The sequence below is a fragment of the Mustelus asterias genome, chromosome 5 (assembly GCF_964213995.1).
Source record: "Mustelus asterias chromosome 5, sMusAst1.hap1.1, whole genome shotgun sequence".
NCBI lineage: Eukaryota > Metazoa > Chordata > Chondrichthyes > Carcharhiniformes > Triakidae > Mustelus > Mustelus asterias.
Genome location: NC_135805.1, coordinates 63,088,979 through 63,115,060, shown reverse-complemented (window position 1 = coordinate 63,115,060; position 26,082 = coordinate 63,088,979). Strand labels below are relative to the sequence as shown.

General features: G+C 43.6%; 2 protein-coding genes across 2 annotated transcripts in view; one reads left to right on the top strand and one right to left on the bottom strand.

The window, feature by feature from the left end:
• Positions 1–8,877, bottom strand: part of scara3 (scavenger receptor class A, member 3) — a 59,405-nt gene extending 50,528 nt beyond the window's left edge. Inside the window, exons 1-2 of the mRNA XM_078212668.1 lie at positions 8,782–8,877; positions 8,479–8,576 (exon numbers count right to left, since the gene is read on the bottom strand). Coding sequence (XP_078068794.1) covers positions 8,479–8,485 — 7 coding nt within the window. The 5' untranslated portion in view covers positions 8,486–8,576; positions 8,782–8,877. The remainder of the gene's footprint in view (positions 1–8,478; positions 8,577–8,781) is intronic.
• A 673-nt stretch (positions 8,878–9,550) lies between these two features.
• Positions 9,551–26,082, top strand: part of clu (clusterin) — a 57,292-nt gene continuing 40,760 nt past the window's right edge. The window contains exon 1 of the mRNA XM_078212669.1: positions 9,551–9,792. The gene's annotated coding sequence lies outside the window, so the exon portion shown is untranslated. The remainder of the gene's footprint in view (positions 9,793–26,082) is intronic.

The window sequence follows — 26,082 nt, the reverse complement described above, 5'->3', positions numbered from 1 at the left end:
AGTCCATGTATACAACATCCACTGCCCTACCCTGGTCAATGTTTCTTGTCACTTCCTCAAATAACTCAATCAAGTTTGTGAGACATGACCTCCCCTTCACAAAACCATTGCTAAGGAGCCTACTCTCTTCCAAATGTGAGAACATCCTGTCCCTAAGAATCTTTTCCAATAATTTCACCACCACTGATGTAAGGCTCACAGGCCTGTAATTTCCTGGACTGTCTCTTCTGCCCTTCTTAAACAGAGGGACAATGTTAGCTAGTCTCCAATCCTCTGGTACCTCACCCATGACTAAAGAGGATTCAAAGATTTTGGTCAAGGCCTCAGTAATTTCTTCCCTCGCTTCTCTCAGTATTCTGGGATAGATCATATCTGGCCCTGGAGACTTGTCCACTTTAATGTTTTTCAAAATCTCCAATACCTCCTCCCTTTTTATTTCAACGTGTCCTAGAATGTCAACATCCTCCTTTCGACACTCACCATGCACCACATCCTTCTTTGTGAATACTGATGCAAAGTACTTGTCAAGGACCTCACCCACCTCTTCTGGCTCCAAACACAAATTCTCTCCACTGTCCTTGAGTGAACCTACCCTTTCCTTAGCTATCCTCTTCTTCCTTATATATGCATAAAAAGCCTTGGGATTCTCCTTAATCCTGCCTGCCAAGGACATTTCATGGACCTTTTTTGCCCTACTAAATCCCCATTTGAGCTCTTTCCTGCTATCTTTGTATTCTTCAAGAGGCTTATCCATTTTCAATTTCCCGAAATTTATGTATGCCTACTTTTTCTTTTTCACTAAGCTCACAATCTCTCCTTTCATCCAGGGTTCCAGAATCTTGCCATCAATGTGTTGTAGAATTGTAGAATGATTCACACTGTAAATAAAATGATTCATAGTCACGATATAAACAACTTTAATTTGAAATCTGGATTGCATTTCCAACTCCAAGAAAAATCCCCTCTGAACCAGATATCTGGTGCTAATATCAGCAGTGCTTTAAAATGATTGCTAAGTGGAACTCGCTCCAATTTTTTCCTCCTTACTTCATTCCTGTCCTTTCCCCGACTGAAGGCAGTATTCATGTTAAAACATGGAGGGATAATATTTTGTTCTCAAGCTTCCAGCTTGGACCTATGCTTGCGGGGGTGTGATTAAGAAAACTGAAGTTGTTGCTACTTTCCCAACTTTGATTCATGCTCCCTTTGAGTACATCTTCCCTGCTGGGAACATGAGGAAAGGGTGGGGTAGGATATTCAGCTGCACCAAGGTGGAGAGTGATAGTAAATGGGTGGCAACAAAGAACAAAGAAAATTACAGCACATGAACAGGCCCTTCGGCCCTCCAAGCCTGCACCGACCATGCTGCCTGACCCCCTACCCTTCCAGGGACCATATCCCTCTATTCCCATCCTATTCATGTATTTGTCAAGACGCCCCTTAAAAGCTACTACCGTATCCGCTTCCACTACCTCCCCGGCAGCGAGTTCCAGGCACCCACCACCCTCTGTGTAAAACATCTGCCTCGTACATCTTCTTTAAACCTTGCCCCTCGCACCTTAAACCTATGCCCCCTAGTAATTGACTCTTCCACAATGGGAAAAAGCTTCTGACTATCCACTCTGTCCATGCCTCTCATAATCTTGTAGACTTCTATCAGGTCGCCCCTCAACCTCTGTCATTCCAGTGAGAACAAACCAAGTTTTTCCAACCTCTCTTCATAGCCAATGCCCTCCACACCAGACAACATCCTGGTAAATCATTTTTGTACCGACTCCAAAGCCTCCACATCTTTCTGGTAGTGTGGCGACCAGAATTGAACACTTCATTCATAGTGTGGCTTCACTAAGGTTCTATAAAGCTGCAACATGACTTGCCAATTTTTAAACTCAATGCCCTAGCCAATGAAGGCAAGCATGCTGTATGCCTTCTTGACTACCTTCTCCACCTGCGTTGCCACTTTCAGTGACCTGTGCCTATCAGATCCCTTTGCCTATCAATACTCTTAAGGGTTCTGTCATTTATTGTATATTTCCTATCTGTATTAAACCTTCCAAAATGCATTACCTCACATTTGTCCGGATTAAACTCCATCTCTCCGCCCAAGTCTCCAACTGATCTATATCCTGCTGTATCCTCTGATGGTCCTCACCGCTATCTGCAAATCCACCAACTTTTGTGTCGTCTGCAAACTTACTAATCAAACCAGTTACATTTTCCTCCAAATCATTTATATATATTACAAACAGCAAAGGTCCCAGCACTGATCCCTGAGGAACGCCACTTGTCATAGCCCTCCATTCAGAAACGCACCCTTCCACTGCTACCCTCTGTCTTCTTTGACCGAGCCAGTTTTGTATCCACCTTGCCAGCTCACCTCTGATCCCATGCGACTTCACCTTCTGCACCAGTATGCCATGAGGGGCCTTGTCAAAGGCTTTACTGAAGTCCATGTAGACAACATCCACTGCCCTACCCTCATCAATCATCTTCATCACTTCCTCGAAAAACTCGACCAAGTTCGTGAGACACGAGCTCCCCTTCACAAAACCATGTCGCCTCTCACTAATACGTCCACTTAATTCCAAGTGGGAATAAATCGTGTCTCGAAGAATCCTCTCCAGTAATTTCCATACCACTGATGTAAGGCTCACCGGCCTGTAATTACCTGGATTATTCTTGCCTTCCTTCTTAAACGAAGGAAGAACATTGGTTATTCTCCAATCCTCTGGGACCTACCCGGGTAATGGGACCCCGTGCGAGAACCTCTCCGGCTACGTCGAGGGCATCCTGAAACCCATTGTACAAAGAACCTCCAGCTTTTGTCGCGACACTACAGACTTCCTACAGAAACTCAGCACACTTGGAGCAGTTGAACTAGGAGCATTCCTCGTCACAATGGATGTCTCGGCACTCTACACCAGCATCCCCCACGACGATGGCATTGCTGCAACTGCCCCAGTACTCAACACCGACAACTGCCAATCTCCAGATGCAATTTTACAACTCATCTGCTTCATCCAGGACCACAATGTCTTCACCTTTAACAACCAGTTCTTCATCCAGACACACGGAACAGCCATGGGGACCAAATTCGCACCTCCATATGCCAACATCTTCATGCACAGGTTCGAACAAGACCTCTTCACCGCACAGGACTTTCAACCGATGCTATACACTAGATACATTGATGACATTTTCTTCCTTTGGACTCATGGTGAACAATCACTGAAACAACTATGTGTTGACATCAACAAGTTCCATCCCACCATCAGACTCACCATGGACTACTCTCCGGAATCGGTTGCATTCTTGGACACACGCATCTCCATCAAGGACGGTCACCTCAGCACTTCACTGTACCGCAAGCCCAAGGATAACCTCACGATGCTCCACTTCTCCAGCTTCCACCCTAAACACGTTAAAGAAGCCATCCCCTACGGACAAGCCCTCCATATACACAGGATCTGCTCAGATGAGGAGGATCACAACAGACACCTCCAGATGCTGAAAGATGCCCTCATAAGAACAGGATATGGCGCTCGACTCATCGGTCGAAAGTTTCGACGCGCCACAGCGAAAAACCGCACCGACCTCCTCAGAAGACAAACACAGTACTTCCCCGAAGTGGAGAAGCTACGACATCTTCTCCGGAGCTTTCAACATGTCATTGATAAAGACGAACATCTTGCCAAGGCCCACACCCCCACTTCTTGCCTTCAAACAATCGCACAACCTCAAACAGACCATTGTCCACAGCAAACTACCCAGCCTTCAGGAGAACAGTGACCACGACACCACACAACCCTGCCACAACAACCTCTGCAAGACATGCCGGATCATCGACACGGATGCCATCATCTCACGTGAGAACACCATCCACCAGGTACACGGTACATACACTTGAATCTCGGCCAACGTTGTCTACCTGATTCGCTGCAGGAAAGGATGTCCTGAGGCATGGTACATTGGAGAGACCATGCACACGCTACGATGAATGAACATCGCTCGACAATCACCAGGCAAGAGTGTTCTCTTCCTGTTGGGGAACACTTCAGCGGTCACGGGCATTCGGCCTCTGACCTTCAGGTAAGCGTTCTCCAAGCGGCCTTCACGACACACGACAGCGCAGAATCGCTGAGCAGAGACTGATAGCCAAGTTCCGCACACATGAGGACGGCCTCAACCGGGATCTTGGGTTCATGTCACACTATCTGTAACCCCCATGACTTGCCTGGGATTGCAAAATCTCACTATCTGTCCTGGCTGGAGACAATACACATCTCTTTAACCTGTGCTTAACCCTCTCTCCACTCAATTTGTCTGTTCCTTTAAGACTTGATTGCCTGTGGAGACTCGCATTCCAACCATTATTTTGTAAATTGAGTTGTGTCTTTATATGCCCTATTTGTAAACAGAACTCCCACTCACCTGATGAAGGAGCAGTGCTCTGAAAGCTTGTGTCTTGTGCTACCAAACAAACCTGTTGGACTTTAACCTGCTTTTGTGAGACTTCTTACTATGTTGACCTCCCCTGTAGCCAGTGAGGATACAAAGATTTCTCTCAAGGCCCCAGCAATTTCCTCCCTTGCCTCTCTCCGTATTCTGGGGTATATCCCATCAGGCCCTGGGGACTTGTCTACCTTAATGTTTCGCAAGAACCCCAATACCTCCTCCTTTTTGATCTCAACATGACTCAAACTATCTACACACCCTTTCCCAGACTCATCATCCAACAAGTCCTTCTCTTTGGTGAATACTGACGCAAAGTACTCATTTAATACCTCGCCCATTTCCTCTGGCTCCACGCATCCCACCCTTGCCCTTGAGTGGGCCAACCCTCTCCCTGGCTACCCTCTTGCTCCTTATATATGTATAAAAAGCCTTGGGATTTTCCTTAATCCTGCTGGCCAATGCTTTTTCGTGACCAATTTTAGCCCTCCTTCCTCCTTGCTTAAGTTTCTTTCTACTTTCCTTGTATTCCACACTTGCTTCATGTGTTCCCAGCCTCCTAGCTTTGACAAATGCTTCCTTTTTCTCTTTGACTAGTCTCACAATATCTCTCGTTATCCAAGGTTCCCAAAACTTGCCATACTTATCCTTCATCCTTACAGGGATATGCCGTAGTAGAATGAGCCCAAAAATACCAACAACAACCAGCCTGCTGACCATGTTCCTGGCATCAACCGTTTTGTCTGTGATAGATTCAAGGCCACCAGGTCTGCTTTTCTCTATGAGTTTTTTTAAGTCATTCTTTCCAATGTGGGCTTCTGCTGGCAAGGCCAGCATTTATTGCCCAACCTGAACTGCACTTGAAAACGTGGTGGTGAGCTGCCTCCTTGATCCGCTGCAGTCAATGTGGTGTGGGTACACTCACAGTGCTGTAAGAGAGGGAGTTTCAGGAGTTTGACCTAGTGATAGTGAAGGGACTGTGAGCAATATATTTCAAAATCAGGATGGTGAGTGACCTGGAAGAGAACTTGCAAGTGGATATGTTCCCATGTGTCTGCTGACCTTGTCCTTTTAGATGGTAGAGGTCATGGGTTTGGAAGGTGCTGTCTAAGGAACATCTGTGGGCAGCAAAGTAGTCTTGTTTGGAGCCTTGTTAATAGTTGGTAATAGAGACCAACTGGGATTTTCCAATCAGCCTCCTGTTTCCTGAAGCAACTTGGGTGGTTCAATTGACATGAGGGGTGGGGGGGAGGGGTGCGGCGGGGAGCGGTGATATGTGCAATGAGCAGTAAGCTGGTGGGCCAGACCTCCAGGTAAGTACAGGCCCTCTCTGACTGTGCGAGTGTGGGTGAAGCCAAGACTACTTCCCTACGGAGGAATTTCCACCACACCCCCTCCCACACAGCCCCGCCCCCAACCTTACCACTACTGTGGTGATATGGCAGGGCTGCTTTTTCTATTCTGAATTAAATTTTGCAAAACGTTGTTGAGTGGGCATCTTCACATTGAAGTATCCTCTTATTTACTTATCCTTTACAGCAGCTGACTGCTCCTCCAAAGCTGGAGGGCCTCTGTTTGCCTCTCCAGCTTCATAAGCCTGTCTGCCACCCTTAATTGGACAGCGAGCCTGTTTTCATGCCAATTAAGGGCCACCACAGTTAAAATTCCAACAAGCGACTGTTTCACTAGATTCAGGACTCAGAAATAGCCCCGGCTCCCGTTCCTCTGCCTCAAAGCAGAAGTTCAGATGGAGATTACAGAATTATGCCAATACTTGCATGGATACTGTCAGATTTATGTTTCCTATTGTAGTATATTGCAAAATCTGAGCGTTTTGTTACATTGCATTCACTGCTGTCCTCTCTGTTGGGGAGGTGTAATAAAAGTCATTTGAAAGATGGCTACCTGCAGTTGACCAAGTGTTAGTCTTACTCATGCCATACACAACACCTATCAGCACAGATCTCCATACAATAATGTAGACAAAATAATGTCGGTAAAGGCTATTTGACCAAAGGAGCATCACAACCAAGGTCATTCCTGTCCTCACCAATATCACAGACATGCTTTTCTGGCAGGGGCCATTCAATCATTTCAACCATACTAACGCAGGCAACACTTGAAGCTTTAGTTGTTCTTCACAATCCAATTGTAAGTCAAAGACTCTACAATGGTTTGTTATCTCAATTGCCCCATCAGCTTTGTAACCTCTCATGTACCTGGGCTTATCTTTTTGGAACATAGGAGCAAGAATAATAATTCAGCCCCTCAAAGTTGATTTGTCATTCAATGAGATCATTGTTAATCTGTATATTAACTCCATCCATCTGCCTTGGCACCTACCCTAGGCTGGATCATACATTTAATATTATTAATGGAGTTAGAATCTACTGCTATTTGTGGGAGAGAGTTCCACACATCGACCACCATTTACATGAAGCAGCAGGGTGGCACAGTGGTTAGCACTGCTGCCTCACAGTGCCAGGGACCTGGGTTCAATTCTGACTTCAGGTCACTGTCTGTGCAGAGTCTGCATATTCTCCCTGTGTCTGCATGGGTTTCCTCCGGGTGCTCCGGTTTCCTCCCACACTCCAAAAATGTGCGGATTAGGTTAATTGGCCATGCTAAATTACCCCTAAGTGTCAGGGGGATTAGTAGGGTAAACATGTGGTTTTATGGGGATAGGGCCTGGGTGGTATTGTGGCTGGTGCAGACTCGATGGGTCAAATGGCCTCTTTCTGCACTGTAGGAATTCTATGATTCTCCTAAATGACCAGGCTCTGATTTTAAGGTTATGTCCCCTTGTCTGAGATTCCCCATCAGTGGGAAAGAAATATTTTTATCTATCCTACCAATTCCTTTCAAAATTCCTTAATTAAATCACCTTTTAACTGACTAGATTCCAGGAATACCATCCTAGTTTCACATCTGAGAGTTCAGATGCAATTGTGGCTTTCAAATGGGGTTGGATAAACACTTCAAGAGAAAAAGAAATTGCAGGACTAAGGAAAAGGACAAGAGTCATAGAGGTTTACAGCATGGAAACAGGCCCTTCAGCCCAACTTGTCCATGCCGCCCTTTTTTTTAAACCCCTAAGCTAATCCCAATTGCCCGCATTTGGCCCATATCCCTCTATACCCATTGTACCCATGTAACTATCTAAATGCTTTTTAAAAGACAAAATTGTACCCGCCTCTACTACTACCTCTGGCAGCTTGATAGACAAGGAAGTGGGGTTAGTTTAACTGCTCCTGTAGAGAGCTAGCAGTCGCAACAGGCTGAATGGCCTCCTTCTGTACTAAGATCATTCTGTGATTTTACTCTCTGCTTCTAGTTTATGTAATCTCTCCTCATGATCATAACTCTTGAAGCCCTAGTAACACTAGAGTGAACCTTTGCTGCACTCTTTCCAAAACCAATATATCTTTTCTAAGGTGGGTTGCCCATAACTGTTCTATCCCTCTCGTTATTAAAGGCTAACATTCCACAAGCTTTTTAGATTACTTATGAAAGGAGTGTTTCTTTGTTGCTAAAATGAGACGTTTATTTGATTAATCCAATAGTCCTTGAGGAAAATGTTCTCTCCTCAATGCTATGCACAAATATATAAGCACAATGTTTTTCTACACATACAAACTGACCAAAAATTACTACATGCCAAAAAATATATTTCGCAATATCCATGAGCTAAAGTAGAAATTGTTCCTGAAAATTATTAAGAAGTTCCTACATTTACAATGATGACAGACTATGTAACAAGCGAGTTTATCCAATAATAACTTTCTCAAGATCGCAAGCACTGAATTAGTCATTGTAAAACTGCTGTGCTTTACTTGCTACAGGACCGCACACATAGACACACTATATATACATATATATTTACAGACATACATATTTTATGGTAAGCTGTGGTAAACATTAAACAAACTTATCAAGAGGGTATCAGAAATGGAAAAGGGGGCAACAAAACAAAGCTGAACGAATAGATTTGCTAATAAAATGAAACGGAGATAGTAAGGTACTAACCTTTCATGTTCTGTAATTATATTCTATCTGAAGTAAACGCCTGCTGCATCTCTGCATCAAAAAAAACTTCCTTGTAAAGTTAAGCAGACAAGAACTTCCTGTAACACAGTAAAGGTTTAGGATAACATTGCAATGAACATATAGGCACACACAGATGCAGACATTTCAATCTGTTGCTTAAAAAACTGACTTTAGTCTGTTACTATAGATTTAAACATGCATCCTTTTATTTGTATATATTTAAAAAGATTAAAGCCGATTTTGATTTTTTTTTGAAAGCACGGCATGATTACAGTTACCTACTTGTTTTCAGCTAAGTTTCCTTCATGAAAACATGTCTGGGAAACGCAGACTGCAACTAAAAACTTCTACTAATCTTCCTTGTTCTGGAGCCTGAATAAACATCCTCACAGAGAGAGAGAAAAAAAGGCAGGACGTTTTTTTTTGCCGGGGCGACATGTTTCACGTTTGGAGAACCGTGACCTTGGCTCATTTTACTCAAAACATTTTCAGAGACGCAGCGACCATGTTGTCAGTCTGCAAGGTAACCACAGTTTTGGGCGATGCTAATTGTTACCAAATGTCTTGGAAATGAGAGAAAAGTTCACTTCACATGTACAAAGTGTGCTGATCGGACCTCTAAAGTATGAAGACGTTGGCAGTACTTTTGCCTTTAACCTCATTGGAAAGAAACGTATAAGAATAAACAAAAGTGGGACATGAAAGGGAACCACAGCTGACAGAAACATGTGTGAACGCATCTCCATGTCATGAAAGTACAAAATCCATAGCCTAAAAAGAAACAAAAAACAACAAATCACTTTGAATTATTGCTTCTCCCAATGAATTGAATATAAGGCTTCTCAATATTTCCAGCAAGAAAATGATTTTGGCCAAGATGTGCAGTTGCACCAATGATTTAATCTCATTTCCCTGATGTTTTTGAGTCACGTAAACACACTAACTCGCCAAAAGTGACAGCTAGAAACTGACAGCCCTGCTTGTTTGTGAATGACTTGCCCCCACCCCTCGGTCGCAGCGGCGGCTTGTAGCCGGTGTCGTGTTGCCCACTGCTGGATCCATGCAGCATTTGCACCGGTCGCCCAGATTCCAGTCATTCGTGGGTTTTTTTTCTACACTTCGGGAGAAGACAGACCTTGTAGAATTTTCCAGAACGTCCCAGAAAGCTATTCAACATTGCGTATTGGTGACTCAACAAAAATGTAAATGTAACCTTGAGTGCCAGGATAAAAAGCTCCAGGACTGCTGCGCGAAGCGGAGATCAGCAAGGGCAGGGACAGACTTCTCTGCAAGGTATGGGTACCAGAGAGGGTTTGTTTATACAATTGCTAATGGTTTGGGGGGTGGGTGGAGGGGCTGCTCCTGATGCTTTGTCTGAAAGGGGGAATAGCTTATTTTAAACAGCAGTCAGTGTTTTGTGATGGTTAAATAATACGATTTGAAAACACGTTGATGTAAGATATTGAATGTAAAGTATGAACGATCAACAATATAGATTTAGCCGGTGGTAACACAAAATTATCACTGGCAACATATGAAAACGAAATGGTAAATTGCAGCAATTCAGCTTTAAAAATAAGCAATAACTGGCCCATGCTGAAACATATTGTGGATGATAAATATGCTGATTTTAATCGCTCTTTACATATTATTTAAACAATTTAATGCAAACGACCCCGCCCCCCGTTCAGAAGTCTTGTCACAGAGCGAGAGCCGCATTAAACGTTTTCTAACCTAAAGTTTAGAGTGTAATGGTGAGTTGACAAGTCTGACATGAGGTTTGTGCTTCAAAGTAGTTTGAAAGTTATTGTGGGCTCTCCGCCCTTATTATTTCAGATAAAACTGTAACAGACAAACTGAAAGACTGTAAATAAAACTGTAAAAGATGTGCAGGTTAAGTTGATTGGCCATGCTAAATTGATCATTAGTGTCAGTGGGATTAACAGGGTAAATATGTGGGGTTGTGGGGATAGGGCCTGGATGGGGGAATATAAGATTGTGGGGGTCGGTGCAGTCTCGATGGGCTGAATGGCCTCCTCCTGCACTGTAGGGATTCTATGACACGTACAGGTATTCTGATACTGTAATTAACCGGGAAGGGTTTTGCTTTTGTGGTTAAAAAGAATTTCTCATCAGTGTTGCTAAATACTGCCCATTCTTTACTATTGAGGACATTATTGTGCAGTCGATGCACCTTGTGTTTGGGAACTCCTGTCTGTGGGTATAGGCCTTAGGCACATATGTTATTTTTTTTAAGATGGTAGGAACATTGTTGTTGTCCTCCAAAAACCAATTACAGCTTGTAGATTTATCATTTTGATTCTAGAATATGATCAAAACCTGTTTACCAAATGACTCAGGCAAACCACACATTCTGCCCTCCCAAAACTACTTGTTAAATACAACTTTGAAGATTTAGCAGGACCAGGATAGCTGAACTGATTTATATAAAGGTGTAATAAGCATGCTGCCAGATGAGAGAGGTGGAAGGAAGAGTGGTCAAAGCACAAGTCAAAGACAGCTAAGATCCCATGGGACAGTTCCATGGTTTAAGCTTTTTAAATTGCTGAGCATCTGCATGAGATGGCGCACATGTTGAATGTGGAGAGGTTTCGAGAAGAGGCGAACATTGTAGCATTTTCTTTTCCACTCTGACCATGGAGAAAAAATTGTGAAAAGGCACAAGGGCAGCGTGGTGGTGTTAGGGGGAGAGGGGGCGATCCGGTAAGTGGGGAAGGGGGAGAGCTGTGTGTGGGGTGGTTGTTGCTCTTTGCTTAGTGATTGATCCTCTATTAACCAAGAAGCAACAACCGTCCCAAGCCTCCCCCACTCTTCACCATTGCCGAGACTTGGGAAGAGGAGCAAAGCAAAAAGAAAATTACAGAGTTAAGTAAATGAACAAGGTATTTTTAGGTTTTTAAGCTGTTTCTTAAAATTTTCGCAATATGACAAAAACATGTTAATAGCACCACATCTCCTTTCTAGAGGCTGGAATTCTTTGCATGCTATCATTCTAGATGGTCAAGGTTATTGCTTTAGGTGTTGGCTCACAGCCAAGCTGCAGTTATTTGCACCCAGCCTGCTGCAGTCTGACTGCATCTCAGAGGGAGGGCTTTGAAACAGTGAGAGGTAAGATGGACTCGTTTTCATGTTTGCCACTGCATCTGATCAGAAGCAAGGTGGGACACTGGTGTAATGTAAAAGCAAATTACTGCTGGTATTGGATTCTGAAGCAAACACAGAAAATGCTGGAAAATCTCAGCAGGTCTGACAGCATCTGTGGAGAGAGAACAGAGCTAATGTTTCAAGCCTGGATGGCTCTTCGTCAGAGCTGGTGTAGCTGCATAGTTCGATAGTTTTTAAAATTTAAAATCCTCTGTTTTAACTTTCATAGAATTCCTACAGTGCAGAAGGAGGCCATTTGGCCCATCGAGTCTGGACTGACAAAATCCCACCCTAGCCCTACCATGTAACCCCAAGTATTTACCCTGCTAGTCCCCATGACATTAGGGGGCAACTTAACATGGCCAATCAACCTAACCCACACATCTTTGGAGTGTGGGAGGAAACCGGAGCACCCGGAGGAAATCCACGCAGACACAGGGAGAATGTGCAAACTCCACACTGACAGTCACCCAAGACCAGAATCGAACCCTGGCCCCCGGTGCTGTGAGGCAGCAGTGCTAACCACTGTACCACCGTGCCACCCTGAAACTTTAATTCTAAATTTTATAAATTATGATTTTTTTAACTAAAACAATTATCTATTACCTGTGATGGGACTAAGCGCAAACTGGGATCACCCGAGGTGTTTGGATACCTGTCAATAAAATTGGCATTTAAAATATCTGCACATTATTCAGGCATTAGAGAACTAAAATGAAAATATAAACAAAAAATGTTGGAAATTCTCAGGAGTTATGGCAGCATCTGTGGAGAGAGAAACAGAATTAGCCGCCGGAATTCTACCGCTTCGCCCATCACAGAATTGGAGTGGGAGAGGGGCGGACAACGGAAATGTCCGTTGACCTCAGGTGGGAATTTCCAGTCTCGCTCGAGCGAGGTTGTAAAATCCCGCCCAGCGTTTCAGGTTTGTGACTTTTCATCAAAACAGATTTTAGTTTTAAATTTGAAGCCAGTGTTAGTGTTATTTGAGTATTTCAAGCATTTTCTGTTTTTATTTCAGGTTTTTAGCGTCCATAGTATTTTGCTTGTGTAAAATATTCGTTAATTCTGACATATAACTGCTTTTAGGTGTAAATGATTCTATTTCAAAAGCAAAGATTATACAATACAATGGATCCTGTTATAGGATCCTGTTATTGGATTTTTATGAAGATGTGACTAGTGCGGTTGATGGAGGGGAACCGGTGGATGCGGTGTTTTTGGATTTCCAAAAGGCGTTTGATAAGGTGCCTCACAAAAGGTTGCTGAAAAAGATTGGGTCACACGGAGTTGGGGGTAGGATGTTAGCGTGGATTGGGGATTGGCTATCCGACAGGATAGCCAATCCTTCAACCGGTGCTATACACTATCCTTCAACCCCAATCCTTCAACCGGTGCTATACACTAGATACATCGATGACATTTTCTTCCTTTGGACTCATGGTGAACAATCACTGAAACAACTCTATGATGACATCAACAAGTTCCATCCCACCATCAGGCTCACCATAGACTACTCTCCGGAATCGGTTGCATTCTTGGACACGCGCATCTCCATTAAGGACGGTCACCTCAGCACCTCACTGTACCGCAAGCCCACGGATAACCTCACGATGCTCCACTTCTCCAGCTTCCACCCTAAACACGTTAAAGAAGCCATCCCCTACGGACAAGCCCTCCGTATACACAGGATCTGCTCGGATGAGGAGGATCGCAACAGACACCTCCAGACGCTGAAAGATGCCCTCATAAGAACAGGATATGGCGCTAGACTCATTGATCAACAGTTCCAACGCGCCACAGCGAAAAACCGCACCGACCTCCTCAGAAGACAAACACGGGACACAGTGGACAGAGTACCCTTCGTTGTCCAGTACTTCCCCGGAGCGGAGAAGCTACGGCATCTCCTCCGGAGCCTTCAACATGTCATTGATGAAGACGAACATCTCGCCAAGGCCATCCCCACACCCCCACTTCTTGCCTTCAAACAACCGCACAACCTCAAACAGACCATTGTCCGCAGCAAACTACCCAGCCTTCAGGAGAACAGTGACCAAGACACCACACAACCCTGCCACAGCAACCTCTGCAAGACGTGCCGGATCATCGACACAGATGCCATCATCTCACGTGAGAACACCATCCACCAGGTACACGGTACATACTCTTGCAACTCGGCCAACGTTGTCTACCTGATACGCTGCAAGAAAGGATGTCCCGAGGCATGGTACATTGGGGAAACTATGCAGACGCTGCGACAACGGATGAATGAACACCGCTCGACAATCACCAGGCAAGACTGTTCTCTTCCTGTTGGGGAGCACTTCAGCGGTCACGGGCATTCGGCCTCTGATATTCGGGTAAGCGTTCTCCAAGGCGGCCTTCGCGACACACGACAGCGCAGAGTCGCGGAGCAGAAACTGATAGCCAGGTTCCGCACACACAAGGACGGCCTCAACCGGGATATTGGGTTTATGTCACACTATTTCACATAAATATTTCTGCTTTTTTCCTCCTGAGTCTTTATCATGCGATCCTAGAATCAGAATTTATGTCACACTATTTGTAACTCCCACGGTTGCGTGGACCTGCAGAGTTTCACTGGCTGTCTTGTCTGGAGACAATACACATCTTTTTAGCCTGTCTTGATGCTCTCTCCACTCCCATTGTTTTGTTTCTTAAAGACTGGATTAGTTGTAAGTATTCGCATTCCAACCATTATTCATGTAAATTGAGTCTGTGTCTTATAAGTTCTGTTTGTGAACAGAATTCCCACTCACCTGAAGAAGGGGCTCAGAGCCTCGAAAGCTTGTGTGGCTTTTGCTACCAAATAAACCTGTTGGACTTTAACCTGGTGTTGTTAAACTTCTTACTGTATCCGACAGGAAGCAGAGAGTCGGAATAAATGGGTGCTTTTCTGGTTGGCAGATGGTAACTAGTGGCATGCCGCAGGGATCGGTACTGGGGCCTCAACTATTTACCATTTATATAGACGATCTGGAGGAGGGGACTGAGTGTAGTGTAACAAAGTTTGCAGACGACACAAAGATAAGTGGAAAAGTGAATCATGTGGAGGGCGTAGAAGGTCTGCAGAGAGATTTGGACAGGCTGAGTGAGTGGGCGAGGATCTGGCAGATGGAGTATAATGTTGACAAATGCGAGGTTATTCACTTTGGAGGAAATAATAGCAAATTGGATTATTATCTAAATGGAAAAAAATTACAACATGCTACTGTGCAAAGGGACCTCGGGGTCCTTGTGCATGAGATGCAAAAACCCAGTTTGCAGGTGCAACAGGTGATCAAGAAGGCAAATGGGATGTTGGCCTATATCGCAAGGGGGATAGAATTTAAAAGCAGAGATGTCTTGCTGCATCTGTACAGGGCATTGGTGAGGCCGCAGCTGGAATACTGTGTGCAGTATTGGTGCCCTTATTTGCAGAAGGATATATTGGCCTTGGAGGGAGTGCAGAGAAGGTTCACCAGGTTGATACCAGAGATGAGGGGTGTTGATTATGAGGAGAGACTGAGCAGATTGGGTTTGTACTCGTTGGAATTTAGAAGGCTGAGGGGGGATCTTATAGAGACCTATAAGATAATGAAGGGGCTGGATAGGGTAGAGGTGGAGAGATTCTTTCCACTTAGAAAGGAAGCTAGAACTAGAGGGCACAGCCTCAAAATAAAGGGGGGTCAGTTTAGGACAGAGTTGAGGAGGAACTTCTTCTCTCAGAGGGTGGTGAATCTCTGGAATTCTCTGCCCACTGAAGTGGTGGAGGCTACCTCATTGAATATGTTTAAATCACGGATAGATGGATTTCTGATCAGTAAGGGAATTAGGGGTTATGGGGATCAGGCGGGTAAGTGGAACTGATCCACTTCGGATCAGCCATGATCTTATTGAATGGCGGGGCAGGCTCGAGGGGCTAGATGGCCTACTCCTGCTCCTATTTCTTATGTTCTTATGCTCTTATTAGGTAGCTAACTGCGAAGCAACTCTTGTTGTATTTCACATATCTTATATTGAATCATCAAAATCAGCTACATCTGGGATGCAGTGAAGATTTGCTCTCTGAAATAGGACTTACAGCTGTGTTGATTAAGTCTGTGGCTCCAGTTGGTGGTCATGATGTGGAGATGCCGGCGTTGGACTGGGGTAAACACAGTAAGAGTTTTAACAACACCAGGTTAAAGTCCAACAGGTTTATTTGGTAGCAAATGCCAAAGCTAATGGCATTTGCTACCAAATAAACCTGTTGGACTTTAACCTGGTGTTGTTAAAACTCTTGCTCCAGTTGGTGACCAAGGTTAGTTGTATTGCACCGTAGGGGGTTAGAGTGTGGATTCTGATACTCTTCCACAGAGACATATTCTTCATTTCAGCCAGGTCACACAAGAGAGTTGCTAACTGAAAAGAAAACGTTACATAGTGTCTTCCACAATCTCAGTGTATTACCAAGTACTTTACAGTCAATTATTTTTTCAGGTGTAGTCACTGTTGTGTTGTTGGAAATGTGATAACGACTTTGCACAGAAAGTCTCACTCACAGCAATGTGATAATCTCCCAATCATTGTTTCTTTTGGTTAGGAGATAATCATTGGCCTGGACACCAGAGAGAAATCCCCTGTACTTCAAAAGGTTCCATGGGTTCTTTTACATCCATCCATAAGGGCAGACTGGTGCTCAGTTTAACATTTCATCTGAAAGGTAGCACCTCAAATGGTATAGTACACAGCCAGAACAGCATAAGAGTATCAGCTTTGAGTATATGCACAGATTTCTGTTGTGGGGCTTGAATCCACAACCTTCAGTTTTGAAGGTAAGTAAGTGTTAGCAATGAGCCACATATGACACAATGTAGGTTCATTGTTTCGTTTATGTTAAGGGACAGAATATGGATGTGTGTCACAAGAACAACCCCAGCTAATAAATTGCAGTTACATTGACAGAGGCCTTGCAAGAGTTTCATGAGAAAGGCTGATGGTATGGGGAGATGGTGGTACCAGTAATCTTGGGGGCAGGATAATGCTCTGGGAGCAATGGGTTCAAATCCCATCATGGCAGCTGTTGGAATTTAAATTCAATCAAGCTAAAAGCTTGGTCTTAGTACTGGTGACCATAAAACATCATTGATTGTTGCAAAAACCCATCCGGTTCACTAATATCTTTAAGGGAAGAAAGAAATCTGCCCTCCTTACCTGTGACTCCAGACCAACAACAATGTGGTTGACTCTTAACTACCCTCTGTTATGATCCCAGCTGATGTTACTACAAGTCAGATCCCAGTGTGTGACCTGGCTTGATAGATCCTAACTTTTATTTTTTGCTTAGAAATGTGGAGAGCAGTTATTGAGCAGAATCACTGGAGTCTGTTGATGGACTTTTAACAAAAGATTTAACATCTATGAAACAATGAACTATATCACACTACTCCTTCACCCCAACTAGACATTTGCAGATCTATAGAGATTTGTATGATAACACAAGTTACAAACTCTATCTTATACTCTAATTTTCACAGTAGGTACAATCCATATAAATAGGTGACCTGTGGTCGGACACGCAGCACTCAGAAACCAAGTGACAGATGCCATCCCAAAGCAACTTCTATGAATCTCTCATTAACTCTCCCAGAAGCTTGTCACACCGTGAGGCAACTGGTCACACAAAATTCTGTCTTTCTCCTGAGGATTTCCTATCTCAGTGCATGAAAAACTCCCATTGGAATCTTCTCCCAATTGACACTTTCTGTCAGCAGCTTCCACAAGGATCCACCTCCAGGGCTTCGATCTCACCTCCAGTGTTCCTTTCCCTTGGATCGCCAAGTGCATTCAAGCTTTGCCTTCCACACACTCTCAGAAACTTGGCCATACCAACAGAACATTGCTGCTTCACTGATTCATAGTAAGAAGTCACCCACCTTTGGCTATCTCATCAGGTCTTCAAACTTCTCACAAGCCCACATAGCCTCAATTGTGTTCCCCACAACCTTCTCTCTTTATCTTGGAACCTTTTGCTCTGCTCCTTACTTTATCTGCATTGAGCAGGACCTTGTTCATACTCTTGGTTTTGTTCTTTGACTTGAGACATTCTTTTTGTCCCATTCCCTGGTTTCTGGGACTTTCTCCTTTTTTTTGGGAAGTCTGCTTTCTGTAGTTTCCTCGCCTGTGTCTATTTCCTGCTGGCACCTGCTTCCAACTGGACAAAACTGCTTTCGCTTTCTCCATGTTGTGTGGGTCAGCCCAGTTTTTTCTACTTTGTTTTAACTTCCCTAAGCCACTGACCCTTTTGATGAATAACACAGCTCCCCACTTCAAGGGTCATTAAAATGTAGGTACACAAACATACCCACAGACGTTAGGGAACTCTAAACCAAAACTTTCTCAACACACAAATACAGAAATATAAACTAAACTTAAACTTCAAACTGAAACTTAGGAATTAAAATCCACCGATACAACTTTCTTAACTATTTGTATTTCCGAACACCTCTGAAATGGTACAGCAAGCCACACAGTTCACGTACAATTAGGGATGGGTAACAAGTTCTGACCTTGCCAGTGACGCCCACATCCCATGAAAAATATTAAAATCTTCTGAGAAATATAACTTTTCTCCCCTCATGTGAGATGTGTGGGGTGCTCAAATAATTTTAAAATGTGCAATTAAAAATGTACATGAATTACTGCTGTGTATTTCCAGTGCACATTTAACCCTCTAGACATATATAGCTTTGAAACATTATTATCTGGTGCTTTATTTGACATGTGCATGCTTAATACTGACACCGGTTGCAAATTTAAAACTAAATTTTGCATTCCTCAACATTGATGTTATTCACAACAAGGATCAGACAAAATAAATTAACTTAAAAATCACTAAAGCTCAGATTGAAATGCCTTCCATGGAATCCTTCATGTTAAAGATAAAGTTAAAGTTTATTTATTAGTCACAAGTAAGGCTTGCATTAACACTGCAATGAAGTTACTGTGAAATTCCCCTAGTCGCCACAGTCCGGCGCCTGTTCAGGTCAATGCAATGAATTGGTATTAGAGGGCAAATATGTGTAACATATTTTTTTTGTTAATATAATCATAAATACATTGAGAATAGAATAAGGTTTGCATTAAAATAAATTTGTCAACTTGACTATTAATGATGGCAAGAATAATTTTCTGCACTAGTATAAAATATAATTGGCTTCTGATAGTAAAATAATTCATAGCATTTTGCAGCAGGACCCACATTCCTATATAAGAATATAAGACCCTCGTCAGACCCCACTTGGAGTACTGTGCTCAGTTCTGGTCACCTCACTATAGGAAGGATGTGGAAAAGATTGAAAGGGTGCAGAGGAGATTTACAAGGATGTTGCCTGGATTGAGTGGCATGCCTTATGAGGATAGGCTGAGGGAGCTCGGTCTTTTCTCCTTGGAGAGATGAAGGATGAGAGGAGACCTAATAGAGGTATATAAGATGTTGAGAGGCATAGATCGGGTGGACTCTCAGAGGCTTTTTCCCAGGGTGGAAATGTCTGCTACGAGAGGACACAGGTTTAAGGTGCTGGGGGGTAGGTACAGGGGAGATGTTAGGGGTAAGTTTTTCACACAGAGGGTGGTGGGCGAGTGGAATCGGCTGCCGTCAGTGGTGGTGGAGGCGAACTCAATAGGGTCTTTTAAGAGTACATGGAGCTTAATAGGATGGAGGGTTATAGGGAGGTCTAGAAGGTAGGAACGTGTTCGGCACAACTTGTGGGCCGAAGGGCCTGTTTGTGCTGTAGTTTTTCTATGTTTCTATATCAGCTTAAAACTAGCTCCAGGCAAAGATTTATTGGATTAAGCACCAGAAATTTAAAGCAATGCCAAGTAAACCACAGAATGATAGAGGAAGCTTCCTTTCACCTGACGGGCTGTTGTGGCTGGATCTCTTTGCATTTGTCAGAGATTAAGAGATAACAAAAGATGTATTGGCACTTTGGCTCCAGCACAATATTATCAAAAATCCAGATGGCATAAGAATAGTTAACTGTTGACTTATAAAATGATTGTGAATGTCAGGCATCAGAATGGAATATAGTTTCCTGAGGTAACTGATGGACAGCAGAGACTGAGCCACAGAAATGAAGTTATATGGATCATAAAACTTGGAAATAGAAGAGACAACTCACATGGCTTTGATACTGCAACTTGTTGGCTGTTCAGTGAAGCCAGGACTGTGGCTTTGAGATTATTTTTTTTAGGTTATTTTTAAACACAACACTGGTATCATCACATTTCCAGAAACAATTTCAGGAAGTAGTTTTAGCAATGTCACAGAATTACAGAATACTACAGAGCAGAAGAGGCCCTGCGACCCATTGAGTCTGCACCGAAGCATGAGATGCCCTGACCTGCCCACCTAATCCCACTTGCCAGCACTTGGCGCATGGCCTTGAGTGTTATGGTGTGCCAAGGACTCATCCAGATGCTTTTTAAAGGATGTGAGGCATCCTGCATCCACCACCTTCCCAGGCAGTGCATTCCGGACCATCACCACCCTCTGGGTAAAAACGTTTTTCTCAAATCCCCCCAAAACCTCCCACCCTTCAATTTTAACTTGTGTCCCCTCCTAACTGACCCTTCAACTAAGGAGAACAGCTGTTCCCTATTCACCCTGCCCATGTGCCTCATAATCTTGAACATCTCAATTAGATCGCCTCTCAGTCTTCTCTGCTCCAGGGAAAACAACCCAAGACTAGCTAACCTCTCTTTATAACTTAAATGTTCCATCCCAGGCAACATCCTGGTGAATCTCCTCTGCACCCGTTCCAGTGCGATCACATCCTTCCTATAATGTGGCGACCAGAACTGCACACACTACTCCAGCTGTGGCCTAACCAAAGTTCTATATAACTCCAACATGACCTCTCTGCTTTTGTAATCTGTACCCCGATTGATAAAGGCGAGTGTGCCATATGCCATCCATGCCATATGTCAAGCATCTTAGCTTTCATATTTTGAGGTTAGTATTCTTACTAGTAACATGAGTGTTTTAGTTCATTTGTATAACATTCGTTATTTTTCTTTCCCTCCTTCTAGGGCAATTTACATTTCATGTTTTAGCAAGAAATTTGCAATCCAAATCTATAAAGTGGTTCCAGGCATTGGAAGGTCCTTGTGGGCCACAGGCTGATTTGAAATCATGCCATTTTATTAATTGAGTCACTCAACACAGGTGTCTTGTAGCATCAAGGGAGATCAGAGGATCTCCAGCTGGCAGGAAAATTGACATCTTCAAAAGAAAAATGTATTTTAGATTCCATTTTAACCCCATAAGAACTTAAATTTTGAATTAATAAAGATAATTCTCCTTAGATTCTGTTGCCTCTTTAAATAATCAACTAACTCTCATGAAGAAACAAAGTTGAGGGAGGCCATTCATTCTATACAGATCTATGGTTCCCCGAACTGCAGGTTTTAACTGTGACTTGAATAGTTCTGAGTTATTTACTATGAGATTCCCAAAGGGTTTCCTGCACTGGAAATTTGAACATTTTTTGTGAATATATTTCAGCTGATAAACGAAAAGCACTGCAGGCCTGTCCCAAACAATTTGCTTGTACAATAATCACTATCAAAGTTCCATTTAGCCCAAAATAAGGTTGGGCAGCCTTATGCTGTATTTAAGACACAGCGTCATTTATCATGTACAAGCATTTTCCCTTTCACCGCCCTATCCTGGAACAGAAATCTACTTTCATTAAATGTGTAAGCAGAATTCATTTATTCGATGGTTGAGATTGTAACAGAGACCATTCAGAATTGGATCACTCATATGCATTGTACCCTTTGAACCCCAGATAGATGCAAAGTGGGCAAATGGCTCTTCTGTTCATCTCACCTTGGCTTGCCCCCTACTTCACTGGCACCTTCTCTTTTGAGCAACTCATCTTATTCAATCTCACTCTCCTTTGAAATCTTCATTATCTACCACCTACCCTGACCCATGGCATGTTCTCATCCTTGGCCACTTCAGCCTCCATCTCAGCTCACCTTGCCCCTACTCATTCTGGGTTCACTCCACTTCTGTCCTCCAAACTTCACATACATTCGCGGCCAGCCTCTCAACCAGAAACAAGTCACTTTGCGTGATTTCTCTATTGACATAGTTGATCATTTTCTTGTATTCCTCACCACTCAATCCCCCTTAATCCTTCCAAATCTATTGCCTTCTTTTCACCTCTTGGGGAAAAAAAATCTTCCTTTAGACACTTTCAAACACCTCACAATCTAGCCTTTGACCCTTTGTTTCCCGTGATGCTTCTTCTGTTGTCAATTTCCATAACAGTCTCACCTCCACCTATGTTCTCCTTTGCACCCAGCAAAACCTTTGTTCTTCAGCACCCTAATGCTTCCCCCCAGTATGGCCACCATCTTTGCTCCATTTAGTCTAACATTGGCCAATATGAATGTATATAGTGCACAATTGGTTTAGTCATTCATTACCAAATCCAGCATGAACACTTCATGCAATATTGGATGCTGCTAAACCTAGCTAGGTCTGCTCACTACTCCAGGATCATCCTGGAATGCAAATATTTTAAAGGGGGTGGAAGAACAAAGAGATCTGGGAAGTTCTCCAGTCTTTGATGGTGTTAGGACAAGCTGATAAGGCTGTTTAAAAAGTTGAAGGTCTCAAGTACAAAAACAAGGGCCGGAAAGTTACCACCGTTCACGATGGCAGGAGTTTTCCATCCCACTGCAGTGAACAAAGATTGGGCCGGGCGCTAAATTCTCCAACCTCACTGCAGTGGGAGCGTAGCATGAACGGCCGGTAAGATCACGCCCAAGGAAGTTATAGTAATTTTGATAAAGCATTGGTTTGACCTCAACTGGAGTATCATGGCCATATCTGAGCAACACACTTTAGGATGGATGTTAAGATCCTGGAAAGGGGGAAGAGGCAATTTACTGGAAAGATACCAGGGTTGAGAACTTCAGTTATGTGGAAAGTCTAGAGAAGCTGGAGTTGTTTTACTTAGAGCAGAAAATATTAAGGGAGATTTAATAGTGATGTTTGAAAAGATGAAGATTTTTGACTTAGTTAATAGGGCATGCTGTTTCCACTGGCAGGGAGGCTAGTAACCAGAAGATACAAATTATAGGTGATTCGCAAAGGACCAGAGGGGAGACCTCTTCTTGTGTAATGCATTGCCTGAGAGGGTATTGGAAGCAGATTCATTAGTAACTTTCTTAAAGGAATATATGTGAATAGGAAACATTTGCAGAGCTATGGAGAAATGGCAGGGGAGTGGGACTAATAGGTTTGCTCTATAAAAGAAATGACACAGGCAGAATGGGCTGAATGGTCCCTTCTCCACTTTTAGCCATCTCTTTACATCCTTCTCTAACTCCTTCTACCCTCAGCTTCAACAAAAAGCACAGGAGCGCATTGTCTTTTATCTCCAACAATCAGACAGTCCTTTCAGCTGCCTCAGCCATAGCCCTCCCTTTCCCATTCTCCCCAAGCCAAGATTCCTCCCTGTCCTAGTTCTAAGCTCACATCTTTTTCTAGTTTCCTTCCTTTCTTCCCATCAAGCCCTCTGTAATCTCATCTCATCCATCAAACCCACCTCCTGCCCTCTTAATGCTATTCCCATCAAACTTCTATCACTGGCACCATATCACCTTGTAAACTGTTCCCTGTCCTCAAAAACTGTCCACCTCTCTTTCAAATCTGGCATCGCCAACCTCTTCCTCAAAAATCCCACTCTTTTCCCTTCAGTCATTGCAAACTATTGCACAATCTCCAATCTCCATTTTCTCTTCAAAGTACTTGACCATATTGTCACATTCCATGTGAAAGATTCCCATTTTTCCTGCATGTAGATGTTTGAATGTCTTCAGTTAAATTTCTGTCCCTGAAACAGTCCTGAAATAGCTCTAGTCAAAGTAATAAATGATATCCTACATGACTGTTGTGCACAATCACTGCTTATTCTTCTCAACCACCCTAATTTTCCCAATATTCTTCCACTATTTCTCCTCCACTGTCCAGCTGAGCAGATCTGCTCACTTTGTTCCACTCTTACATATCCAGTTGTAACCAGAGAATATCATAAAATTGTTTATTTTCTCATTCTCATATATCCCTAAACTCTCAAAAGAATTCAACATTCACCTTCTCCTATTTCATACCTACATATTACTCCTCAGCAATATAACCTAAAGACATGGTATTAGGTTCCACATGTACAATGATGACAACTAGTTCTACCTCACCACTATCTCGCTTGACTTCTTCACTGCCTCCCTTTAACATCGAGAGAGAGGAGGTACTAGCAGGTTTAGCAGCCTTAAAGGTGGATAAATCCGGAGGCCTGGATGAGATGTATCCCCACGCTTTTGAGGGAGGCAAGGGAAGAGATATTAGGGACACTGGCAGTAATTTTTCAAAGCTTCTCGGGACAAAATTAATCCACACTTCAACTGACGTGGATTAATCAGGGATTAATGCATTTTGGTAGAACTAACGAAGGGGGGAGCTATATGATAAATGGCAGAACCATAAAGGGTGTAGATACGCAGAGGGACCTGGGTGTGCAAGTCCACAGATCCTTGAAGGTGATGTCACAGGTGGAGAAGGTAGTGAATAAGGCATATGGCATGCTTGCCTTTATCGGACGGGGCATAGAGTATAAAAGTTGGGGTCTGATGTTGCAGTTGTATAGAACGTTGGTTCGGCCGCATTTGGAATACTGCGCCCAGTTCTGGTCGCCACACTACCAGAAGGACGTGGAGGCTTTAGAGAGAGTGCAGAGGAGGTTTACCAGGATGTTGCCTGGTATGGAAGGGCTTAGTTATGAGGAGAGATTGGGTAAACTGGGATTGTTCTCACTGGAAAGACGGAGGATGAGGGGTGACCTAATAGAGGTGTATGAAATTATGAAAGGCATAGATAGGGTGAACGGTGGGAAGCTTTTTCCCAGGTCGGTGGTGACGTTCACGAGGGGTCATAGGTTCAAGGTGAGGGGGGGGAGAAGGACGTATTTTACACAGAAGGTGGTGGGGGCCTGGAATGCGCTGCCGGGCAAGGTGGTGGAGGCGGACACACTGTGAACGTTTAAGACTTATCTAGATAGCCACATGAACGGAGTGGGAATGGAGGGATACAAAAGAATGGTCTAGTTTGGACCAGGGAGCGGCGCGGGCTTGGAGGGCCGAAGGGCCTGTTCCTGTGCTGTATTGTTCTTTGCTCTTTGATAGTCAGCATAGATTTGTTAAGGGAAGGTCATGTTCAACAAATTTAATTGAATTTTTTGAGGAGGTAACCAGGAATGTTGAGAAGGGTAATGTATTTGATATGGTCTATATGGACTTTAGCAATGTTTTTGAAAAGGTCCCTCATGACAGGCTGGTCAAGAAAGTAAGGGTCTATGGGTTCCAAGGCAAATTAGCACATTGGATCCAAGATTGACTGGGAGGCAGGAAACAGAGCATGTTGGTAGAGGGTTAGAGGGACTGGAAGTTTGTTTCTAGTGGGGTTCTGCAGGGCTCAGTGTTGGGCCCTTGATTTTTGTGTGTACCTTAATGATTTTGACTTAAATGTAGGGGGCATGATCAAGACGTTTGCACATGACATGAAAATTGGTAGGGTGATAAATAGTGAGGAGGATAGTCATAGGCTGTGGGACAATGGACTGGTCAAGTGAACAGAGCAGTGGCAAATAGAATTCAACCCAGAAAAGTGTGAGGTAATGCACTTGGGGAAGGCTAACAAGGAAAAAGATTAGGGCAGGTAGATGAGGTGATTAAGAAGGCATATGAGATACTTGGCTTATTAATCAAGACATAGAGAACAAGAGCAAGGAGGTTGTGCTGGAACTGTATAAAATGCTGGTTAAGCTACAGCTGGAGTGCATTTCTGGTCACCATATTTTAGGAAGGATGCGATTGCATTGGAGAGGGTGCAGAGGAGATTCGTCAGGATGTTGCCTGGGCTGGAAGGTCTGAGCTACAAGGAAAGATTGGATAGGCAGGGCTGCTTTCCTCAGAGCAGTAAAGCTTGAGCGGGATCTGATACAGGTGTATGAGGGGCATAGTTAGGGTGGATAGGAAGGTACTTTTTCCATTAGTAAAGGGGTCAATAGCCAGGGGGCATAGATTTAAAGTAAGAGGCAGAAGGTTAAGAGAGGAGCTGCGGAGAAACATTTTCACCCAGAGGGTTATGGGAGTCTGGAACTTACTGCCTGAAAGGGAGGTTGAGTCAGAAACTCTCATAACATTTAAGAAGTATTTAGATATTCACTTGCATTGTCATAACCTCTAGGGCCATGGGCCAAGTGCTGGAAAATGAGATTAGTGCAGTCAGATCTTTGTTGACTGGTGTGGACATGATGGGCCGAATGGCTTGTTTTCTTATTTTACTTTCTCATTGATTCA